General features: G+C 41.4%; 1 protein-coding gene and 1 pseudogene across 4 annotated transcripts in view; both read right to left on the bottom strand.

Annotated features, from left to right (window-relative positions):
• Positions 1–23203, bottom strand: part of IDE (insulin degrading enzyme) — a 115627-nt gene that overhangs the window by 62698 nt on the left and 29726 nt on the right. For all 4 annotated transcript variants that reach the window (XM_062215198.1, XM_062215196.1, XM_062215197.1 and 1 more), the window contains exons 2-4: positions 13068–13252; positions 11860–12067; positions 7697–7866 (exon numbers count right to left, since the gene is read on the bottom strand). In XM_062215198.1, the coding sequence (XP_062071182.1) occupies positions 7697–7866; positions 11860–12067; positions 13068–13252 (563 nt within the window). The remainder of the gene's footprint in view (positions 1–7696; positions 7867–11859; positions 12068–13067; positions 13253–23203) is intronic.
• LOC133776289 (SOSS complex subunit B2-like) lies at positions 4124–5923 on the bottom strand (annotated as a pseudogene).

Genomic DNA, 23203 nt, shown 5'->3' with positions numbered 1-23203 from the left:
CTGTGGGAGCAACTGAGTTTAGTCAGCTGTGAGGAAATAAAAGCAGGAGGACAAAGAGTGAGTTAGAGATACAAAACAAGCACTTCTTGATGTACAGGTAGAATGAAGGGCACAGAGGGTGGAGCTGAATTTCAGATAAAGGTGACTTTTTTTTTTTTTTTTTTTTTTTTGACAGGCAGAGTGGATAGTGAGAGAGAGACAGAGAGGAAGGTCATCCTTTTTGCCATTGGTTCACACTCCAATGGCCGCTGTGGCCGGCGCATCTCGCTGATCCAGAGCCAGGAGCCAGGTGCTTCTCCTGGTCTCCCATGCGGGTGCAGGGCCCAAGCACTTGGGCCATCCTCCACTGCACTCCCGGGCCATAGCAGAGAGCTGGCCTGGAAGAGGGGCAACCGGGATAGAATCTGGTGCCCCAACCGGGACTGGAACCCGGTGTGCCGGCGCCACAAGGCGGAGGATTAGCCTGTTAAGCCACGGCGCTGGCCATGACATTTTTTTCTTGCTTAACTGTTACTTACTCTAGTACACTTGTAGCAAGTGCTGCAGGATTATAAATTAGTGCACCCAAATCTTCTTCTCTTTCTCTCTCAGTTGAAAAGTAATTTTTTTAGTTCCAGTACATGTAAAATGCATTTAAAAATGCAAAGAAGTGTAGCCAGTGTCTTTGCACTCCAGATCCTTAAAGTTTAGGGATGGAGGCAAGGCAAACCCAGGTCTTCAGTGGAGTCTAACCTAAGGTTTGGTTTTCCAATACTGTATGCTTAGCATTTTATGTGAAATGCTTACTTTAATTCTCATAATAAGCCCAGAAGATACTTGCTGTTACTATTTCCAACTCGGAGATGAGGAAACTAAGACATGAGACTAATTAGATACAAAGAGTCCTCAATTTTAAGTGCTGGAGCCAGGATCTGAATCCAGATTTGGAGCTTTTAACCACTGTTTTTGTTTATGTATGGCTCAATTTTTAGAAGTTGAGCACAGCAGGGAACCAACATGCAGTCAGAAAATGGGACATTACCAGCACTTCACTCCCCTTTGTATTCACTGTCCACTCCCCCTCCAAAGGTCAACCTCTAATAACCCAGATAGTTTGCCTATTTTTATGCTTTATATGAGTGAAATCATACAATGTATACTACTGTGTCTGGCTACTGTCATTCAACCTTAAAGTTGGAAGGTTCATCTACATTTAATGATGGATTAATTCATTCTCTCTGCTTATAGGTTTCATTGTGGTTTTTTCCACTCATTTTAATAATAGCATTGCCAGTATTTTGCAAATGATCCATGTCTTTATATTGTTTAGAGTGTGTTCACTGTGTTCGTGTTCGTGTGTGTGTGTGTGTGTGTTTTTAAAGGTTTATTTGTCTTGAAAACAACACCTAGAGTCTCCAGATAACTTTTAAGACTTATGTAGTTTTGTGGGTGGTATTTTCATGCAAATAGGTAAAGGTGGGTTTTATATTTTATAGACGTTTTTGGTCCTACTTTAATGCTCGTCGTATGGCAGTATGTAGGTAGTGTGTTAAATTTTTCAAGAATCTCTCCTTAAAAACTTTGAAGTTAATACTTTTGTGCAACTGTGTTTTGAATAAAGCCATGACAGTGTTAAAAAATATAGTAAATACAGTACTCCCGGTCATTCTTCTATTGTTTCTATCCCGTTTTTTCTGTGACTGCTGTAACTTTAAAGTTTTTGAAATGGAATTGCTTCAAATAAACTGAAGATTTGTTATTTAAAAAAAAATGTTTATTAGTATGAAAGGCAGAGTTATAAACAGAGGGAGAAGAGTTAGAGAGATCTAACAATCCACTGGTTCACTCTCCAAATGGCTGCAAGGGCCAGGGCTGGGCCAGGTCAAAGCCAAGAGCCAGGAGCTTATTCTGGGTCTCCCATGTGGGTGGCAGGGGTTCAAGTGCTTGGGCCATCTTCTGCTGCTTTCCCTGATGCATTAGCCGAGCTGGATTAGAAGTGGAGCGGCCAGCACTTGAACCAGGGCCTATTTGAGATGCCAGCAATGCAAGTGGCTGCTTAACCCATTATGCCACAGCACCACCACCACCACTCACTATGTTTTAAAATGAACCCAAAGGGGTGGGCCTTTGGTGAAGCAGTTAAGATACCACTTGGGATGTCCACACCCCATAATGGAGTCCATGGGTTCAAGTCCTAGCTCTGGCTCCTATTCCAGCTTCCTGCTGAGAGCACCTTGGGAGGTAGCAGTAACAGCTCAAGTAATTGGGTCTCTGCTGCCCATATGGGAGACCTAGACTGAATTCCTAGCTCCTGACTTTGGCCTCAGTCCTGGCTATTATGGGCATCTGAGGATTTAATCAGTGATAGGATATCTATGTCACTCTGCCTTTCAAATAAAGAATATAAAGATGAAAGAATAGACATTGGAATGGTAAGATATTCAGAAAAATAAAAATCAAGGCAAAAATGAGCTATAATTTGTCAATTTGAAAGACTGAATTTCTAGAGAAGGCCATGATCTTGGCCTTGTAAGTTTTGGTTCGAAGCTTTTGATTTTTTTAAACCAGCATATTGACCAGTTTGTAAACAGCAAATCAGATCACATTTAAACTAAAAATCTGATTTTGATCTAGCACATTTTTGAACATTTTTTAAAAGATTTATTTATTTATTTTAAAGGTGGAAAGAGAGAGGGAGATGGGTCTTCCCTCCATTGGTGCACTCCCCCAATGGACTACAATAGCTAGGGCTGGAGCAGGCTGAGGGTAGGATTCAGGAATTCCACTCCAGTCTTCCACATGGGTGGCAGGGCACAAATACTTAGGCCATTGTCTGCTACCCAGGCACATTAGCAGAAAGCTGGATCAGAAGCTGAGCAGTCAGGACTCACAGTGCCACAACACCACTCCCTCCCCCTTGCTCCATCCCCTCCAGCCATTTGCCCACCCCATTACATTGTTGTCCATTGAAATAAAATCTACTTTCTCCTGACTCAGGTGTCAGACTGTGTCAGTCTTAAAATATACATTATAGGAATTTGTACTTGGCATTGCAAAAGACTTCAGAAGCTCTTAGGTACCAGTCCTCCAAGAACTGAGGCTTTCAGAATCTTCATTTATAAGCAAGGGAAGCACCATCAACAGTCAGATTTCACCTTGATATCAAAGAACTTCAAACCATTCCCCAACAGAAGGCATTTTATTTTTTCCTGAGGAGTTGGGACTCTGAATCATTTTTATTTATTTATTTATTTGACATTATTTATTTGACAGACAGTGAGAGAGAGAGACAAAGGTCTTCCTTCCGTTGGTTCACTCCCCAAATGGCCGCCACGGCTGGCGCTGCCCAAGCTCCTGGAACATCCTCCAGTGCCCTCCTGGGCCACAGCAGAGAGCTGTCCTGGAAGAGGAGCAACCAGGACTAGAACCTGGTGCCCATATGGGATGTCGGCGCCGCAGGCGGAGGATTAACCAAGTGAGCCATTGCGCCAGCCCCCGGAACTCTGAATCATTTTAAGAGTACCTGAGGGGGCCAGTGCTATAGCTTAGCAGGTAAAGCCACTGGCTGCAGTACCAACATCCCATATAGGCACCAGTTAGAGTCCCAGCTGCTCCACTTCCAATCCAGCTCCCTGCTATGGCATGAGAAAGCAGCAGAAGATGGCCCAAGTGCTTGGGCTCCTGCACCCACATGGAAGACCTGGAAGAAGCTCCTGGCTCCTGGCTTCGGATCGGTGCAGCTCTGGCCCTTGCAGCCACCTGGGGAGTGAACCAGCAGATGGAAGACTTCTCTCTCTGCCTCTGCTTCTCTCTATGTAATTCCGACTTTCAAATAAATAAATAAATCTTAAAAAAAAGAGCACTACCCTAATAAAGGAAATGTAGATTTCTTCTAAAAAGTACTGTTACTGTACAGATCACATTCTGTTCCATAATTCTGATAAAGAATCTGGTTTTAGTAGTAACACAAGAATTCAGTATGTTTTATTCCTTGTAAACATCTTAGTAGCAGTCACTCTAAAGAAGTCAATCATTCTTGGAGTCACAAATATTCAAAACACTGATGTTAGCATTGACCAGGTTTGTGTGGATTTTTGTGTTTGGTTTGGTTGTAAGGTTTTGTTTTGTTTTGGTAGTTATTGCTTTAGTTGGCAATTATCTGGATGTAAAACATAAGAACATGTCCCACTAAGCCTCATGTTAATATTACAAAATTTATACAGAAGATATACACACAAAGGCTAAAAAACTGATGCCTTAATAACTCATTCATGGGGCCATCGCTGTGGCGTAATGGGTAAAGCTGCTGCCTGCAGTGCCTGGCCATTGCTTCTACCAGCATATGAAAACTGGTATCCCTGTGACTCAGAGCCGGCTGCACACCGCTTCCCTCTAGTCCAAGTTTACCTGTTCCCATATTATTATTCAAGGAATTATTCTTCTGTTCACTGTGTGTCCCTTTGCTCTATTGTCCTCGATAATCTGGTTTGGGTTCAACGAAGCTTGGCAGTTCTGAATAAACCACACAAAACTCCCCAATTTTCTGAAGTTCACCACCTCTTCCAGTATAAAGTGTCAGACATCCTTTCCACAAGGATGCAGTCCCTCTGGCCAACTGAGTAACAGTCCCTGGATATCTAAAACCTCCAATCTCATCCCACACAGAAACAGTGATGCTGCCCCTATAACCAGCTACTTCCCAGGATCTCACTTTGTGGCTATCTTTATTATTGGTCATGTGTCCTATCTCCAGGACAATAAAGATGACATTCAAGTTTTTCAGCCCAGGCTTAATATCTTTCATAAAAAAGAGGTAGTCCTTGGGTCGAAGGGCATGGGCATCAATTTAACAGCTATTGCCAAACTGCCTTAAAAAGTTGTTGAACCAATTTATTTTCCCACCAACAGTGTATGAGTTTTTGTTTTTCTGTATCATCACCTATACAACACTTGGATTCATCTGATTGTCAGTTACTAACACCCTTGTAGGTATAAGAAAGAACTGTGCTGTTTTACTTTGTATTTCCCCGATTATTAATAATTTGAACATCTTTTTTAATGTTTATTGACCATTAAATATCCTCTTTTGTGAAGATCATATTCATATCCTTTGCTTATTTTTATTTTATTCAATTTACTCATTTGAGAGGCAAAGCAAGAGACAGAGGGCTCCCAAATAGCTGCAAAGGTGGAGGGAGTTGGGCTGAAGCTGGGAGCCTGGAACACAACCCAGGTCTCCCATGTGGGTGGTAGGCACCAGTTACTTCAGCTACTGAAATTGTCCCTGGTCTGCATTAGCAAGAAGTTGGAGTTAAGAGCTGGAGGTGGAAATTGAAACCAGGGCAGGTGTTATGGCACAGTAGGTTGAGCTGCTGCATGGGATACCAGCATCCCACACTGGAATACTGGTTCACATCCCAGCTGCTCTGCTTTCAATCCAGCTCTCTGGTTATGCTCCTGGGAAGCCGCAGATTATGGCTAAAGTACATGGGCCCTTGCCACGCACTTGGAAGAACTAGATGGAGCTCCTGGCTCCTGGCTTCAGCCTGGCCCAGTCCCAGTTGTTGCAGCCATTTGGGGAGTGAATCAGAGGAGTAGAAGTATCTCTTTCTCTCTTTTTTTCCCCTCTCTCCTCTTCTCCCACTCCACTATCTCCATCACTCCACCTTTCAAATGAATCTTTAAAAAAAAAAAATGCAGAGACCCTTCATTCTAAAAAATCTGATGCTAGCTTATGCTTCTAAAGTCAGAAAAACTTGACATTTGTATTACTTATATCACATTTTCTATATTGTATACTGAGTGCGGCTCACTTATCTCTTAGCTTCTTACATTACCTTGTACTTTGCTGACTAAACCACCTCACCTTACAGGTTATAAAGACAAGTAGGCACCCAAACAACACCCATGCACATAAGGTCATACAGCATACCTCTTTGCCCATCACCCCCGGATGTTTTAAGATTGCTCCTTGCTGGACCTGAAGTAATATTACTCACTATATTAATTGTATTTACTTCTGAAAGGTATGTGGTTGCTTCCTGATTATGCTGATTACGATTTGTCAGCAGCGAGGCCACATTAGCAGAGCTAATAATATGTTCTGCACAACAGCAGCATTGTTGGTGTATTGAATGTACCAAATGAACTACTTTAAAGGATAACAATTTTTTGGATGTAATGATTTCAAAGTTTGTTTTTTAAAACTCATATTCACTTTTTGACATACAATGTATACTGATGTTCTCCACAAAAACAAAACAAAAAAAACCCACCACTTTCCAATTTAGAATTACATAGGGACCACAATACTTATTTTATCACTGATGCTGATATTGAGTTCCAAGTGTTATAAAACTAAAGAATATTGTACCACTGCTTCTAAAGGCAGTTTTTGAACTCATAATTCTGTAAAACTACACTAATTTACCTGGCTGCTACTGGATATATCAGAATGGTATACAAACTTAAAGAAAGCCATCAAGACTCCCAGAATTAATTTATAAAATAAGCATAAATGTATAAGTATACTTAATAGTCTATGATATTATTTTTATGCATTTTTTTAAAAAAACTTTTATTTAACTAAAAGAGAGGCAGAGATAAACATAAAGAGAGAGAGAGATATTAACCAACTAACCAAGAGCTCCCATCAGTTGGTTCACACTGCAAATGCAAATGCCTACAACAGTTAAAGCTGGGCCAGGGCTAAAGCCAAGAATTGGACCTAGGTACTCTGATGTGGGATGCAGGGGTTTAACTGCTAGCCTAACTATCTATTCCCAATAAGCAATTTTAAAATAACCTAAAACAGCATTTGAAAAGCATAGCAACCTGTTAACAATGATTAACTCTGGTGAGCAGATGAAGAAAAGGCAGACTTTTGTGTTTTTGCTTTTAATTTTTTACTTGGAATACTTTTGTGCTGCTTGAATATTTAAATAAAACAATTAAATTTTAAGATGGGCATTTAGCACAGTGGTTAAGACACTGGGTAGTCTGCTCAGGTGCCTGTATCTGATGTGTGGCTCTAGCCCAACTCCTGATTCCAGCTTCCTGCTAATGCAGACCTTGGGAGGCAGCAGTGACTTACAAATATATGGGTTACTGCCACCCACATGGGAGACCTGGAATGAATTCCTAGTTTCAGCCTGAACCAGTCCTGGCCATTGCAGACATTTGTGGAATGAACCAGCAGATGGGAGAGCTCTCTCTCTCTCTCTGCCTTTCAAATAAATAAATAAATTTTTAAAAAAGATACAATTATGCAACCAGGAATACCCACATTTATTTCATTCTACTCCCTGCAGCTGCCACCTGTTATCTCCTTCTAGGGGAACTGTAGCTCTGACAGAGCAGGGACCTTGTGTGTCTTCTACAGAGCTGCACCTTCTACAGAGCTGTCCCTACAGCAGACAGGCATCTGGATGAGTACAGGTGGAGGTGGTGGGGGCACAAGTCAACAAGCCTTGAAATGAGTCTTTAAAAAAGCACTTCCATTTGGAAGGTAGATTTCAGAATAAAGGGATCTATTGCCTTCTCCCTCTCAAATACTGATTATCCACAGCTCTTAACTGTACGGCTCCTTAAACATTTAGTAGAAATGGGGGGTTCTAGAATCTTCTCTCCTTAACTGTAAATACAGTACTGTGCATAGAAGCCAAGGGTTTAAATGAGGTCAAGGAGAAGCAATGCATAAAAGGTGCCACTGACAAACCTGTCCCAAATTTGCTGAAAGGGTGCTTGGGATTCCCGGTAGCTTTTTCAAGCTGAAAGAGTCTCCAGGCATCATTCATCACATTCTTCTCGTGTTCCGAATCAACTGCGTTCACCTCTCTGTCTTTGCAACTTTCATCAAACAAGGGGCACAGGAAAAACTGTGCAAACCTAAGAGTACAAAACATTATTAACAACTTGAAAGACATCATTTCTAGAAAGTGGCCTTTAAAAATATTACTAACATTTATTTGATAGAAAATACAAATTCTATAGAATCAGAAAAAAACAACGTTGCTACTAAAAAATATATAAGTAACAGAAGAAAAAATATAATTTGGATATATGTATATTCAGAGTTGATCTACCCTACAAACACTAAATAATCAGTAAAAATAAAAATAGATTAACATCAAAAGCCAAGGTGGATCTACGGAGACAGTAGCACTCTTTTTATTTCAGATTTATAATTTCAGATGTCTATGAAAACCTTTGTTCTATCTATGTAGCTAATTCTATTTAAAAAGAAAAAGGTGGTAGGTTTTCAGTAAATACATCTTAAGTTTACAGTTTTAGGTACAATTTCACTAAGGCTCAGGACCTTAGGACAAACAAATTAAGCAACCCACTTTAAAAAGGCTCAATTTGAATTTTATTTTCTTCTAATAGAAAAAAAAAAAACTTTAATTAGCAGAAAGAAACAACACTGTAAAAAAAACCAGGGGTATGACATAACAGTTTGACTAAGCCATAATTATGGGCTTTTATGAAATAAGTATGATGAAGGGCTGGCACTGTGGCATAACAGGTAAAACCACTGACTGCAATGCCAGCATCCCACATGGGTACTGGTTTGTGTCCTGGCTGCTCTACTTCCAATCCAGCTCCCTGATAATGGCCTGGAAAAGCAGTGGAGGATGGTCTAATTGCTTGGGCTCCCTACTACCCATGTGGGAGACCTGGAAGAAGCTCCTCGTTCCTGGCTTCAGCCTGGCCCAAACCCAGCCATTGCAGCCATCTGGGGAGTGAACCAGCAAATGGAAGAAGATCATTTCTCTCTCTCTCTTTCTCTCTCTCTCTCTCTCACACACACACACACACACACTCCAACTTTCAAATAAATAAATAAATCTTAAAAAAAAATACTATGAATAGTCTGTACATTTTTAGTAAGTAGTGATTCAACAAGTAACAGGATATGTAACCTTAACAGAAGTAACTAATACACTTTGCTTGAGGATATTCCTTTTTTAAAAAAATTAATTTATTTATTTGAGAGGTAGAGTTACCAACAGTGAGAGGGACAGACAGAGACAGAGGTCTTCCATCTGCTGGTTCACTCCCCAAATGGCTGCAACAGCTGGAGATGAGCTGATCCAATGCCAGGAGCCAGGAACTTCTTCCGAGTCTCCCACACAGGTGCAGGGACCCAAGGACTTGAGCCATCTTCTACTTCTTTCCCAGGCCACAGCAGAGAGCTGGATCGGAAGAGGAGCAGCCAGAATCGAGCCAGCGCCCATATGGGATGTCAGTGCCACAAGCAGAGGTTTAGCCTATTATACCACAACACCGGCCCCAAGGCTATTCTTAATAATAGTACCAGGGGCCGGCGCTGTGGCATAGTGGGAAAAGCCACCACTTGCAGTGCCAGCATCCCATTTGGGTGTTGATTCGAGTTCCAGCTGCTCCACTTCCTATCCAGCTCCCTGCTGATAGCCTGGGAAAGCAGCAGAAGATGGCCCAAGTCCTTGGGTCCCTGCACCTGCGTGGGAGACCCAGAAGAAGCTCCTGGCTCCTGTCTTCAGATTGGCGCAGCTCCAGCCATTTTGGTCATTTGGGGAATGAACTAGCAGATGGAAGACCTCTGTCTCTCTCTCTCTGCCTCTGCCTCTCTGTAACTCTGCCTTGCAAATAAAGAAATTAACCTTTAAAAAAAAATAAGTAATAGTACCAAAGGTTAACTAAGATATCTTTAGCTAAAAAAATCAACTATCCTATATCAGGCAGCAAGTGAAGTCATGATCTCATGTAGTAATTCTTTTTTTTTTTGACAGGCAGAGTGGACAGTGGGAGAGAGAGACAGAGAGAAAGGTCTTCCTTTGCCGTTGGTTCACCCTCCAATGGCCGCCCCAGCTGGCACACCACGCTGATCCGAAGCCAGGAGCCAGGTGCTTCTCCTGGTCTCCTATGTAGGTGCAGGGCCCAAGCACTTGGGCCATCCTCCACTGCACTCCCGGGCCACAGCAAAGAGCTGGCCTGGAAGAGGGGCAACCGGGACAGAATCCGGCACCCCAATCGGGACTAGAACTCGGTGTGCCGGCGCCACAGGCAGAGGATTAGCCTATTGAGCCGCAGCGCCGGCCTCTTGAAGTAATTCTTCTTAAGAAATTCACATCCCGCGGCGCCGGCACACCAGGTTCTAGTCCCGGTCAGGGCGCCGGATTCTATCCCGGTTGCCCCTCTTCCAGGCCAGCTCTCTGCTATGGCCCGGGAAGGCAGTGGAGGATGGCCTAAGTCCTTGGGCCCTGCACCCGCATGGGAGACCAGGAGAAGCACCTGGCTCCTGGCTTCGGATCAAGCGCGATGCGCCGACCGCAGCAGCCATTGGAGGGTGAACCAACGGCAAAAAGGAAGACCTTTCTCTCTGTCTCTCTCTCTCACTATCCACTCTGCCTGTCAAAAAAAAAAAAAAAAAAAAAATTCACATCCCATCTTACAAGAATAAGACCAGAGTTCAGACGAAGGCAAGAGCAGAGGCTCTGAATGGGACTGCTATTCAGTGGGCCCAGGAGACTCCTGGATTTATAAACTTCTCAGTTACCAAACCACAAAGGCCAGCTGTCAAAAAGGCTATTACCATTACTTGTTACTGATTCTAAGCATTTATGTAAATATGACACTGTGCCAAATATTTTACACACACCAATCTACAAGGAAAACTCCATTTATCTGGAGTATAAAACCAAAAATATATGGAAACAGAGCTATTTCTATACATGCAACTTTTTTAACCTACCTTTTCCAGGCTGGAAAAAGTGCCTAACAGTTACATATCAAAGCAGAATTAGGCCCAAAAGAAGCATCATTTTTATGATACTGTATAATTGAGTTTTTTAAAAGATGCCCTTATAATAAATGGATTTTACTAAGCGAGGGAAAACAGATCTATTATATGACCACCTGCTGTCATCTATAAAGCAGGAAATGAAATTCATTGTATTATCCCAGGAAACTCATCAATGGAAGTCTTCTGGGAATACATATAAAAGATGATTATGCCTCAAAGTTGCTGCCTAAAGACTGAAACATGAAATAGAATGAGCAGAAAGACTACTTTGACCCAGCCACACAACTCAAACATATCTGTAAACATTCTTTGTGCTAAGGAATAAACGCAAACTAATTATAGAAAAAATACAATGTAGTATATAACTTTTTAAAAATATTAATGAAAGTGAGAAAACAAAGTTGATGAAAAACCAAAGTCAACTTCATTACAGATCCATCAAAAACTACAACTTGGTAACACAGAAAACTATAAAAATTCACCAAGAATAAGTGACACTTTAAAAAGTGAATCCAATCACTGATCCAACAACAAATTACTGGCAGTATAGGAAACTGACCAAGAAACTGAACTGGCCTAATGGAGGTTGCTCCAGAATGCACCTTCAAAGTGTCCCCAGACTGAAAACAGCAGGAACATTCTGTACCCACTGGGTAACCTTGAGAAGCAAGGAACTGTGAGAGAATAGAATACTTAAGGTCAAGCTTCTACAATACTTAAGGTCATACTCCTAGAACAGGAAGTATGACTGAAAAGAGACCCATGATGCTATCATAGGTTATTCTTCATCATGTGCTTCATAGGAAACACTAGTTAGAATGGAAAGCACTGGTTGGAATTTTATAAGCCAATAAAATATTTGGTAGGCCTGAAGGCCAATTTAAAGTCATGCCATTATTTTTCCTTTACCACAAGGTAAACAGATGATATGACTCATTATTTTGTCTTTCTCATAACACACAGGGAAAAACAGCAGTCAAACTACAGCTCATCAAACTACAAAACCATAAAAACATCTTTGTAAAAATAATAATTATTATTAATATTAATGTGGTAAGTGCATAAAGTTGGATAATTCAGAGGACATTCAGCATTACCTATCAAGGGCACCTTCTAAGTGTTCATGGGAAACATCAAAATAGTAGTTGGTATGCTCTCCACTAGTAAAGGCATTTGAACTTCCTGCATGCTCACTGAGAAACTGGCTGTATTCATTTTCTTTAGGGTATTTCTTTGTTCCCAAAAACAGCATGTGTTCACAAAAATGACTTAAACCAGCAATATTTGGAGGATCTGACAATGAACCTGAAAAAGAAAACACATATATAATAAGTCATTTGTTTATGTTGAAGAATAGCAAGTACAGATGAATTACAGATGATCTAGAATTCTTGTCAGTAGAACTCCAAGCACACAATCAGAGAAAGCTAAGCACAGGCTGCTATAAAATGGGATTATTTAAAAGGTAAACCCTTAGTCAGAAGATCTGAATTCTAGCCCCACTCTTGACATTAATTACTTGGTGACACTGAGTGATTTATTTAACTTCTATAGGCATTAGTTTCCTCACACAAGGGAGAGAAAAAATGAGTTGAATTCATGTTTTATAGGAATTAGAACTTTCTAATCATGGCTTTATTTATTACAAAAGACCATAGGGCACAATGCTAAGAGCATGGGTTTGGGGGTCAGCAGTGCTATTAGCTATGAAACCTTAAGCACAATCCTGTATCTGTCTCACCTCAGTCACTTCTATACACACCTAACAGAGGGCTGTGTGAGCACCGATTAGATGCTATTTGCAAAGCAGTCTACATGACTGGATGCAATGGTTATCTGCTCAATCTCCCTCAATTCTAAAATATCACTGAGTTAAATAAAAAGTTTTTATTAAAAAATATGAAAAGAGAAACACAGCCTCAGTAAATGCATATACAGATAAGAAGCTACCTTACTAAAGCAGTATTAAATATGGAAGAAATATGCACACAAGAATCTATGAATATAAATTAAATGAACCAAAGTGAAAAAAATCAGAATTATCTTGTAAAGGATGGGAATGAATTTCTCTGTTGCTGGGTCAACTTAGATGGGAACCTAATAAGATAGCTTCAGTAACTATTAAAGATTACTTGAATTAGATGACTGTAGTTTGCCAATAGCTGAAGAGGGTTCTGGTACAAAGTAAAATACATCAAATAGCAACTTCAGGATCTTTATTTGCATTCATGTGGAAAGTTCTAGTAAATATCAACATTAGGTCAATGAAACTGAACAAAGTTGAATTCACAATTTCACACTGTACCTATATGTACATCAAGTGCAGCTGATGACTTATCTGTGGTGGGATCACTGATGAGAAGCACTTTGATTCCATTGGCCAGCTCTAGCCCACGGTATTCTCGCTTGTCTTCGGGAGACTTGATAATATTATTTCCTATTCTCTTGATAGCTGAATTATTCATTTTGCTGTAAGTCTTTTTTTGGAAACTGAAAAGGAAAAAGATTATTAACTGTTGGACTGTGACTACTTTTCTTTTTCAAATTTATATTAAGAGACAGAGCAAGAGAGAGCTCTTATTTACTAGTTTACTCCCTAAATGCCTGCAACAGCCAAGATCTAAAGCCAGAAGCCAGGAACTCAACCCAGGCCTCCCACATGAGGAGCAGGGACACAACCACTTCAGCCATCACCTCTGCCTCCCAGGATCTGTATTAACAGGAATCAGGAGTCAGAGCTAAGCACTGAACTCTGACACTCAGATGTGAAACGCAGGGGCCCAAATGGTAGCTTAATCATCAAGTAATTAATCATCAAGTTAAACATCTATCCCTGCTTTATTATTTTTTTAACAGGACAAAGAATGACATGAAGCAAACCCATGTTATGCAATATTACATTTTTAAAAACCTAGAGGAAACTTTAAATCCTATCTGCAAAGTGTAGCCATTCCTCTCCCCCATCCTTCATTTTTTCAAAGAAATACATTGCTTCTGCACAGCCATACTTGTATCTAGAAGAGCACATGGATGAGGATTTGAGACCAGGTGAGCTGGGCCATGAGTTAGTGTGCTGACCTAGAATCACAGAATCGACCATTACTAATAACTACATTTATACATTTTAGATGTATCAGCTAGAGTGAGTGGGCTAAGAGTTTGTGTATGAACTATTACTGGGTTGGCCTAAATATGACTCAATCTGATGATATTCAAAGATAGAGCAGATCTGGAACTAATGGGTCTGATACGCACATGCTCAGATCATAGGGGAGGGGCCGTGTTGTAGAGTAAGAGGGGTAAAGCCATCACCTGAGATGCCGGCATCCAACAAAGACACAGGTTCATGTCCAGGCTACTCCACTTCTGATCCAGCTCCCTGCTAATGGCCTGGGAAAAGCAGCAGAGGATGGCCCAAATGCTTGGATCCCTGCTACCACCCATGTGGGAGACCGGGAAGAAGTTCCTGGCCCCTGGCTTCAGCCTGACCAGTCTTAGCTGTTGCACCATCTGAGAAGTAAACCAATAGATGGAAGATCAACCGATCTCTCTCTCTCGCTCTCTCTCTCTCTATATATATATAAAAAAACTCCCTCTCTCTCTCTCTCTCTCTATATATATATATATAACTCTCTCTCTCTCTCTCTCTCTCTCTCTCTCTCTCTCTATATATATATATATATATATATATATATATATAACTCTGACGTTCAAATAAATAAATCTCCCAAAATTAAAAAAGATCATAGGAGATACCCGATACCCTCCAATAAGGAACAATCCTGAGAAGTGTGAAGTCTTAATACATAATAAGAGACCTGGGCTACACTATGAAATCAGCAAAAGCAAGGACACAAAACATACAAACAAAAGTTGGAAGGAACTGAAGTCATTTTTGTAATCTGCCTAAGAGTTGAATGCCAGGGCAGCAGCAGTTTGGCATTCATTATGGAGATGTTACATAAATTCTCTTGCAAAGGGCTTCCTCTAGCAGACTTGTTCCATTTTCTCTAGGAAGGTTAGAGTTACAGTGATGAGAAAGGACTCTGAACACACACAATTTTTTTAAAGATTTATTTATTCAGGGTCGGCGCTATGGCACAGTGGGTTAAGCTCTCATCTGCAGTGCTGGCATCCCATATGGGTTCCAGTTCAAGTATCAGCTACTCTACTTCTGATCCAGCTCCCTGTTAATGTGCCTGGGAAAGTAGTAGAAGAGGGCCCAAGGGCTTGGGTTCCTGTAGCCATGTGGGAAACCCCAAAGAAGCTCCTGGCTCCTGGCTTGGGTATGGCCCAACCCTGGTCATTGTGGCCATTGGGGAATAAACCAGCGGGTGGTAGATTCTGTCTTTCCCTCTCTCTCTGTAACTCATTCAAATGAATAACAAGATTTATTTATTCATTGAAAGGCAGAGTTACAGAGACAGAAGGAGAGACAGAGTGAGAGAGAGATCTTCCATCCATGGTTCACTCACTCCTCAAATGGCTGTAATGGCTGGGGCTGGGCTAGGCCAAAGCTGGGCTGGGCTGAAGCTGTGAGCCAGAAGCTTCTTCCAGGTTTCCCACATGGGTGGTAGGGGGTCAAATACTTGGGCATTTCTGCTTCTTTCCCAGGTGAATTTATAGGTAGCTAGATCAAAAGTGAAGCCGTCAGGACTTGAACTGACATCCATATGGAATACTGGTGTCACAGGCAGCAGCTTAACCCACTAACACAACAGCAGCCCCAGCACACAAAATCTTAATAAAGGTGCTGTTTGGGGGCCAGCGGGGTGGCGCAGTAGGTTAATCCTCCGCCTGCAGCGTTGGTGTCCCATGTGGGCGCCGGTTCTAGTCACAGCTGCTCCTCTTCCAGTCCAGCTCTCTGCTGTGGCCCAAGAAGGCAGTAAAAGATGGCCCAAGTGCTTGGGCCCCTGCACCTGCAAGGAAACCAGGAGGAAGCACCTGGCTCCTGGCTTTGGATCGGCACAGCTCCGGCCATTGCAGCCATTTGGGGAATGAACCAACAGAAGGAAGACCTTTCTGTCTCTCCCTCCCACCGTCTGTAACTCTACCTCTCAAATAAATAAATAGAATCTTTTTTTTAAAAAAATGCTGTTGTTTGGTATTAGTGCAGAGAAATGATATTAAAGAATTTTGAGTATATATATATTTTGGCAGGGAAGTAGATGTTACTTAAGTTGATACTGGGTACTGCTTAAGAGAAAAATTGAACCTGCTATTATTGGTAGGTTAATATAAAACTCAGGTAAAGCCAAAGTCATATCTGAAACTACAGAGGAAAAATGAACCTGTACCGTCACGTCAATACTTCTTATTTGGAAGACAAAAAATGTAGATCTGACTGCTCCCAAAAGACTGACAGCCAGATTTAATGGTAAACCACAGTGGACATGAATACCCAAAACGGACATGAATAAGGAGTACAATTGTTTTAAGTAAAATATTTTTTGCGGGGCTGGCATTGTAGTGTAGCCGCACCTTTCACATTGGCATCTCATATGGGCACCGGTTTGTGTCCAGGCTGCTCCACTTCCAATGCAGTTACTTGCTAATGGCTTGGGAAAAGCAGTCCCTGCTACCCATGCAGGAGACCTAGATGAAAATACCAGCTCCTTGCTTCGGCCTGGCCCAGTCCTGGCTGGTGCAGCTATCTGAGGAGTGAACCAGCTGATGGAAGATCTCTGTGTCTCTGTTTCTCCACTCTCTGTAACTCCGACATTCAAATAAATAAGTAAATCTTTCAATATATATTTCTGTTAAAATCTCTAGAGATTAAGGGAGAGAAAAATCTAGTTTGATTTTTCTCAGAATACCTTCTTCTCTGAAATCATCTCTAACTATTTTTCTAATCTGAACAACAATTGATAAACCAAAGAGGTTTGCCCCTAATGAGACTGTCGCCCAGACCTTCTTTTGAGGAGAGAGTATTTGGAATTTTAAGTATCTAAATTGTAGATCACATTAAATATATATATTCTGCTTTTTTTTTTTTTTAAGATTACATAGTGTTTTACAGATAGTCCCAATGGTCTTGCCCTGCTTATAGGAAAAATACTTTCTTAAAAAACAAAATAAAATACTAGCATTTTTGGAGGATATAAGGCCACTATTGGAAAATTCAAAAGCAATTTGGAAGAGAAAAAGCTATTATTAGTTTTATCTACTTCATTAGCCATAAGATACTTAAATTCAATATCAAAGAGAGATTAAATTCCTGAGTGCAAAGTCTAAAAGAAAATAATGTTTTGTAGTTACAAAACAGTAACAAAAATTCTCAGGATCACAGGAAATGGTCTTTTCAATACTCCAAAGAGGGGCATAAGGAACCTCAAGGTATTCTTAACTGCAACAACTGCCTATAGCACATAGTTTATTTCAAAACCTCAACTTGACCTCAACATACTCTAGTATTTAAAAACTGAGCTCCCCTCTTGCAGCAATGCAGTAAACCACAACACAGTCTCCAAGAAGACCCTCAACAAGAAGCACAGTATTAAAGGGTGGCAGCAAGAAGTCTAGTGTGCACCACTGAAAGAACTAAACCCTCGTTCCCCTGGAGGAAGGCGGGTGGGCTTCTAGATGGGAGCAAAGCAAACACGTTTATTCCAGTGCCACCGTTCATCCTCAATCCCTCTATTGTGCTCCTCTCAACTAGTCTGATTTAGGGGAACCAAGGATTACAAATGATCAAACTGTGGGCCGGGCACTTGGTGGAGCAGTTGAAACACCAGCTGGGACTCCTGCCTTCCATACTGAGTACTTCACTTCAAGCCCCAACCCCACCCTTGATCCCAGCTTCCTGATACTGGGCACCCTGGAAGGCAGTGAGTAATGAACGGCTCAAGTTACTGGGTCCTGGCCACCTAAGTGGGAAACCCGGATTGAGCTTTCAGCTCCTAGATTTGGTCAGGTCCAGCAGTGGCTGCTGCAGGCATTCTGGGAGTAAACCAGCTGATGGGAGATCTCTGTCCATCTGTCTGTCTCTGTCTCCTTTTCAAATAAATAAATAAATACATTTTTAAATGGTTAAAATGTGATGATGGTAGTAGTGGTGAAGCTCTAAAATTTCTGTCTTATCTATAACTATAGAAGGAAGATGAAATACAGTTTACTTGGGTAGTATCAACTGTCTTATCCTGTCAGAGGTATAAAACCTCATTATTAAATATAATCACTTCAACTTTTTTTCAGGTTTCAACTTCTCTTGTCCAGATTTTAAGTTTATTAGACAAAAAATATTTAGATTGTAAAATATTAAGATTCAGATAGATAGAACAGCATGAGATTGGAACCCCTGGCCTAAAAAAAGCATTTATAAATGATAACAGTCCATCATATGCTTGGACAGAACTTATTTGGACATTGAAGCTGTGCCTGATTAAGAGCCCTGGAGTGGTTGAGAGTAAAAAGATGAATTTATGTATAAGTTACACATAAAAATTAGCCCAATTACTTCCAGACATTTATGTAGTAAAGCAAGAACAGATATAAATTTCTAAGCTGGCAATGCTCCCTAATCAAATACATTGACTTCTTAAGGAAATAAAAGCCAAAAAACACAGTGGCAACATTTTCAAACAAGAACCCATCCCAGCAATTCATATTCAATAGTCAGCGTATACCTACTGCATATCTATCAACACTTCAGACAAAGATTTGATTCTCACCTCTGGAGAACTGAAGGAAATAGCTAGGAACTTTCTGGTGATGAATTCATCAACAGCCTGCCTGTCTCTGTATTTATATTTATACTCATGACATCACATGACTATCTGGCTCTGCTACCTCATTAGCATAAGACTTTAAGATGTATTTATTGCAAATGTTCTCCAACAAGCAAGCATTCTGACATTTTAGATGACAAGTTAATGTTAACACCAATGCTTTTGCAGACATTTATTTGATATTTTTGACTTGTCAAAGTCAAATTTTTAGGAGCAATAAAATTACTTTCAATGTTAGGGACATTATCATACACTGGAAACTTCACAAGGCACAGAACTGTCACTTTTCAGCAATCTGATACACTGAAGAGATGGTTAATAACTACTACATATTCTGTCGTTTCTTTCATGATTGAAAACAATGACTAAAATCACAGAAGGTAAAAGCTGCAAGAGCCGTTGTACTCCTATGTCCTTTGTAATTCCTGAACTGGCAGCACTGCCACCTCCTGGCAGCTTGTAAAAAATGATAATCAGACTCACCAAAAACTACTAAGCCAGAATCTGCATTTTAACAAAATCTCCAGGTGGATTGGTTCCCTCTTCTTTCCTACAAAGAAACTGAAACTCAGGGAGCTTAAACCACTTGACCAAGATTTAACTTGAAAAAGTCACAATTAGAACTCAAGCCTTAACTTTCAGTATCATTTTGCATAACTAAACAAATATTTAAGGAGGCCTATATCTGGTGGGCTTTGTGGTGCAGCTGATTAGGCTGCCACCTACTATGCCTCCCATATGGGTGCCCGTTAGAGTCCCAGCTGCTCTAATTCTGATCCAGCTCCCTGCTAATGTGCCTCGGAAAGCAGCAGCAGATGGCCCAAGTGCTTGGGCCCCTGCCACCCACATGGGAGACTCGGATAAAGCTCCTGGCTCCCAGCTTTGGCCTTTGACCACTGTGGCCAACAGGAGAGTCAATCAGCAGACGGAAGATCTCTCTCTCTCTCTCTCTCTCTCTATAACTCTGCATTTCAAACACATAAATTAATCTTAAAAAAAGTGTGGGGGGTGCCTATTAAGATCAGGTACTGCACCATGCATGTTGGCCACAACCAGGAGTATACCAGAGCCCTTTATCTGAAGGAGACCAGATTAATGACAAAGACAGACATGAAAACAGGTCGTCATCTTTTACCTCTGGTGACGCAGTTGTGCCAGGGCACTATGGGAATAACAAAGTGAGACATCTAACCCTGTCTCAAATAGGAGAGGGAGTGAGTAGAGAATGCCAGATCCTGGCTTCGGATCAGCCTAGTTCTAGCCGTTGCGGCCCTTTGGGGGAATGAACCAGCTGATAGAAGACCTCTTTCTCTTTCTCTCTCTCTCTCTTTCTTTAATTCTGCCTCTCAAATAAATAAATAAATCATTAAAAAAAAAAAAAAAGGCAAAGGGACAATCAAAGTAGGAAGGAATGCCTGAGCAAAGCCTGGTGGTGAGAAGAAAGTGTAAGGATTATGGTGGAAAAACAAAATGATCAGTGTTTAATGGAACTACAACCAGAACCTCCAGTTAAAGATCATGGACCAAGATACGCTGACGAATGAATTTTCAGGTTTGCAAAAACAAATCCTCAAATACAAAGTCTTTTCCAAATTTCCCCAGGAGGAAATGCTATTATATAAATAATTTTTTATTCAGATAAACTTTTACAGTCCTGTTTTTTTCTTCTCATAGCTCTTAGACTGTTTCACAGCCTACTTAATAGATCGGGAAATTGTATTTTGCTTTTCGCTCCCTTACCACCCCCACCTTACTTGACAAATTTAGAGTCAGACCTGATTTAGAAATGATAACCTATAAGACCAAACAGGTGAGTGATCATGCTAATAGAATTACAAACACAAACGCCCTTCTCTGGAATCCACCACCCACTCCAAACCCACAGGTGCCAGGTGAGGCCTATGGTGCTCCTGAATGTGGAGGAGCAGCCCAGGAAGAAAATGCTTGAAAACAGAACCACACCACAGACCATCCCTGCTTCCCCAGAGAAAGCAAAGCTCGGTGGTTAAGTCACTTGCCTGAGGGCAGTCAGCAGTTGACTTGTGGCAAAGCTGGAACCACAGAGAGAGGAAGCGTGGGAAGGGGAGGAGCAGAGGTGGTACTGACGGAAATGAGAGATGGCTTTCTTTTCCAGCATCTGGGTACCAGCCTCACATCTGGGTACCTGGCTCCATTCTCTTCCCTAACAACCCCAAACAACAACAACAAAACAAAAATCAAAGTAGGTCAAACAAATACTTCCAGGAAAGTTTTCCATTTTTCACTTCTTCTTTCCTCTCTAACATAGAGATAGGTATTGGAAAGAGTCTGGAGAATGCTTCTAATGTGTCACAGGAATCCCTGGGCTGAAACTGTGTCTCACTACACATTGTCCAGGAAAAGGAAAACATGTGGCAGAATGAAATGGATGAAAGGTCTAAAGAAAAGGGTCTTATACAGAACTATCTCATGTATGAAACAGAACACGAAAATAACTACTACATGTGGGTATGGCTTATTAATAATTACATACATGTGGGTATGGCTTATTTTTGAAAAGTATGCATTAAACCACATGAACAGGAAAAAATGAGAAATATAATCAAGTTGGTAGATGAAGAAACAGTCCCAGTTGCTCCCCTTCCAGTCCAGTTCTCTGCTGTGGCTTGGGAGGGCAGTGGAGGATGACCAAGTACTTGGGCCCCTGCACCTGCATGGGAGACCAGGAAGAAGCACCTGGCTCCTGGCTTCGGATCGGTGCAGCTCCAGCCTTGTGGCCATTTGGGGAGTGAACCAACGGAAGGAAGACCTTTCTCTCTGTCTCTCTCTCTCTAACTCTACCTGTCAAATAAGAAAAGAAAAAAAAAAAAAAAAGAGTCAGTAAACTAGAAATAAAAGGGGGAAACTATCCATCTGAAAGAGTATCTATAAAAACTAGTTATAGGAGCCAGCACAGTGGTATAGCAGGTAAAGCCTCTGCCTGCAGTGCCGGCATCCCATGCGGCTATCAGTTCGAGTCCCAGCTGCTCCATCTCCAATCCAGTTCTCTGTAATGGCCTGGGAAAGCAGTGGTAGCTGGCCCAAGTCCTTGGGTCCCTGTACCAGTGTGGGAGACCCAGAAGAAGCTCCTGGCTCCTGGCTTCCAATCGGCTCAGCTCCAATTGTTGCAACCATTTAGGGAATGAACCAGTAGATGGATGCCTCTCTGTAATTCTACCTTTCAAATAAATATATAATAAAAAACCTAATTATCCTACTCAATGTGAAATAATACAAGACTCCAATCCCCATGAACAGGATGCCACTATCATTTATTCTTTTAAAGGGATTAATTTATTTATTTGAAAGTCAGTGTTACAGAGAAAGAGAGATCTTCCATCCTCTGGTTCACTTCTCAGATGACCATAACAGCCTGGGCTAGGCCAGGACGAAGCCAGTGGCCAGGACCTTCTTCCAGGTCTCCTACATGGGTATAGAGTAAGTACTTGGCTAATCTTCTGCTGCTTTTTCCAGACCATTATCAGAGAGGCTGTACTGGCAGTGGAGCAGCTGGAACACGAACCAGCACCCATACAGGACGCCAGCTTAGCAGGTGGAAGCTTAACGAGCTATGCCACAATGCTGGCCCCTGCAACTACTACTTCTGTTCATTACTGTACAGGTAGTTCTAATCAGTCCAATAAGAAAAAGAAAAAAACACATAAATATGGGAAACAGGTGGGGGGAACTAACACGATTCTTAAGCAATCCTCAGAATCTACTGACAATCTCCATTTCTGGGTAGCATAGTGTGTGCCAGATTCAGCTTCAATAACTAGAAAAGCCATAATAAATTACAAAATCACATGTTCAAAGAGATTAGAGAGTTGTGAAAGAAATGAGAGATGGATGAACTGGAATTCCAGAGAGGAGAGCAGCCTCTGAAGTAAGCTGATGATTGTCCCCCTTTGTCTTCTCTGGGGGTTCTGTAAATTCTGAGTGCAGACTCAAAACCATGTTTGGCCCAAGCAGAGACACCACACTGGGGAAATGGATTTTGTGTGAAGCTTTAGTGTCATATGAGGTTAGTGTGACAAATTAAAGACCCAAGAGGTTCCAAATTTGCAGCTAGTTTTCCCTACAGGAGATATTCTGAGATATCACTCTATACCCAACAAAACTGCTAAAATGAAAAATCTGCAAATACCACATGACAGAGAAATCACAGGGTAACCCAAACTCTTTTACACACTGTTGTAGGAAAGTAAATTGGTGCAATTTTGTAAAAACAGACATAAATACTCACATATTAAAGATGACAATATGATATAACAATTCTTGTACTAGATACATATCTAAGATAAATGCATTGGCTGGGCCGGCGCTGTGGCATGGCAGGTAAAGCTGCTGCCTGCAGTGCCGGCATCCCTTATGAAGTCCTGACTGCTCCACTTCCGATCTAATTCTCTGCTATTGCCTGGGAAAGCAGTGGAAGATGACCCAAGTTATTGGGTCCTTGCACCTGTATGGGAGACCCAAAGGAAGCTCCTGGCTCCTGGAATGGCACAGCTCCGGCCGTTGTGGCCATGTGGGGAGTGAACCAGCAGATGGAAGACCTCTCTCTCTCTCTCTCTGCCTCTGCCTCTCTGTAACTCTGCTTTTCAAATAAAATAAATATCTTTCTTTCTTTCTTTTTTTTTTTTTTTGACAGGCAGAGTGGATAGAGAGAGAGACAGAGAGAAAGGTCTTCCTTTTT

The sequence above is a fragment of the Lepus europaeus genome, chromosome 17, assembly GCF_033115175.1.
Source record: "Lepus europaeus isolate LE1 chromosome 17, mLepTim1.pri, whole genome shotgun sequence".
In the NCBI taxonomy this organism is placed as follows: Eukaryota; Metazoa; Chordata; class Mammalia; order Lagomorpha; family Leporidae; genus Lepus; species Lepus europaeus.
The sequence above is the reverse complement of the archived record's forward strand: the minus strand, read 5'-3'. Positions and strand labels throughout refer to the sequence as shown.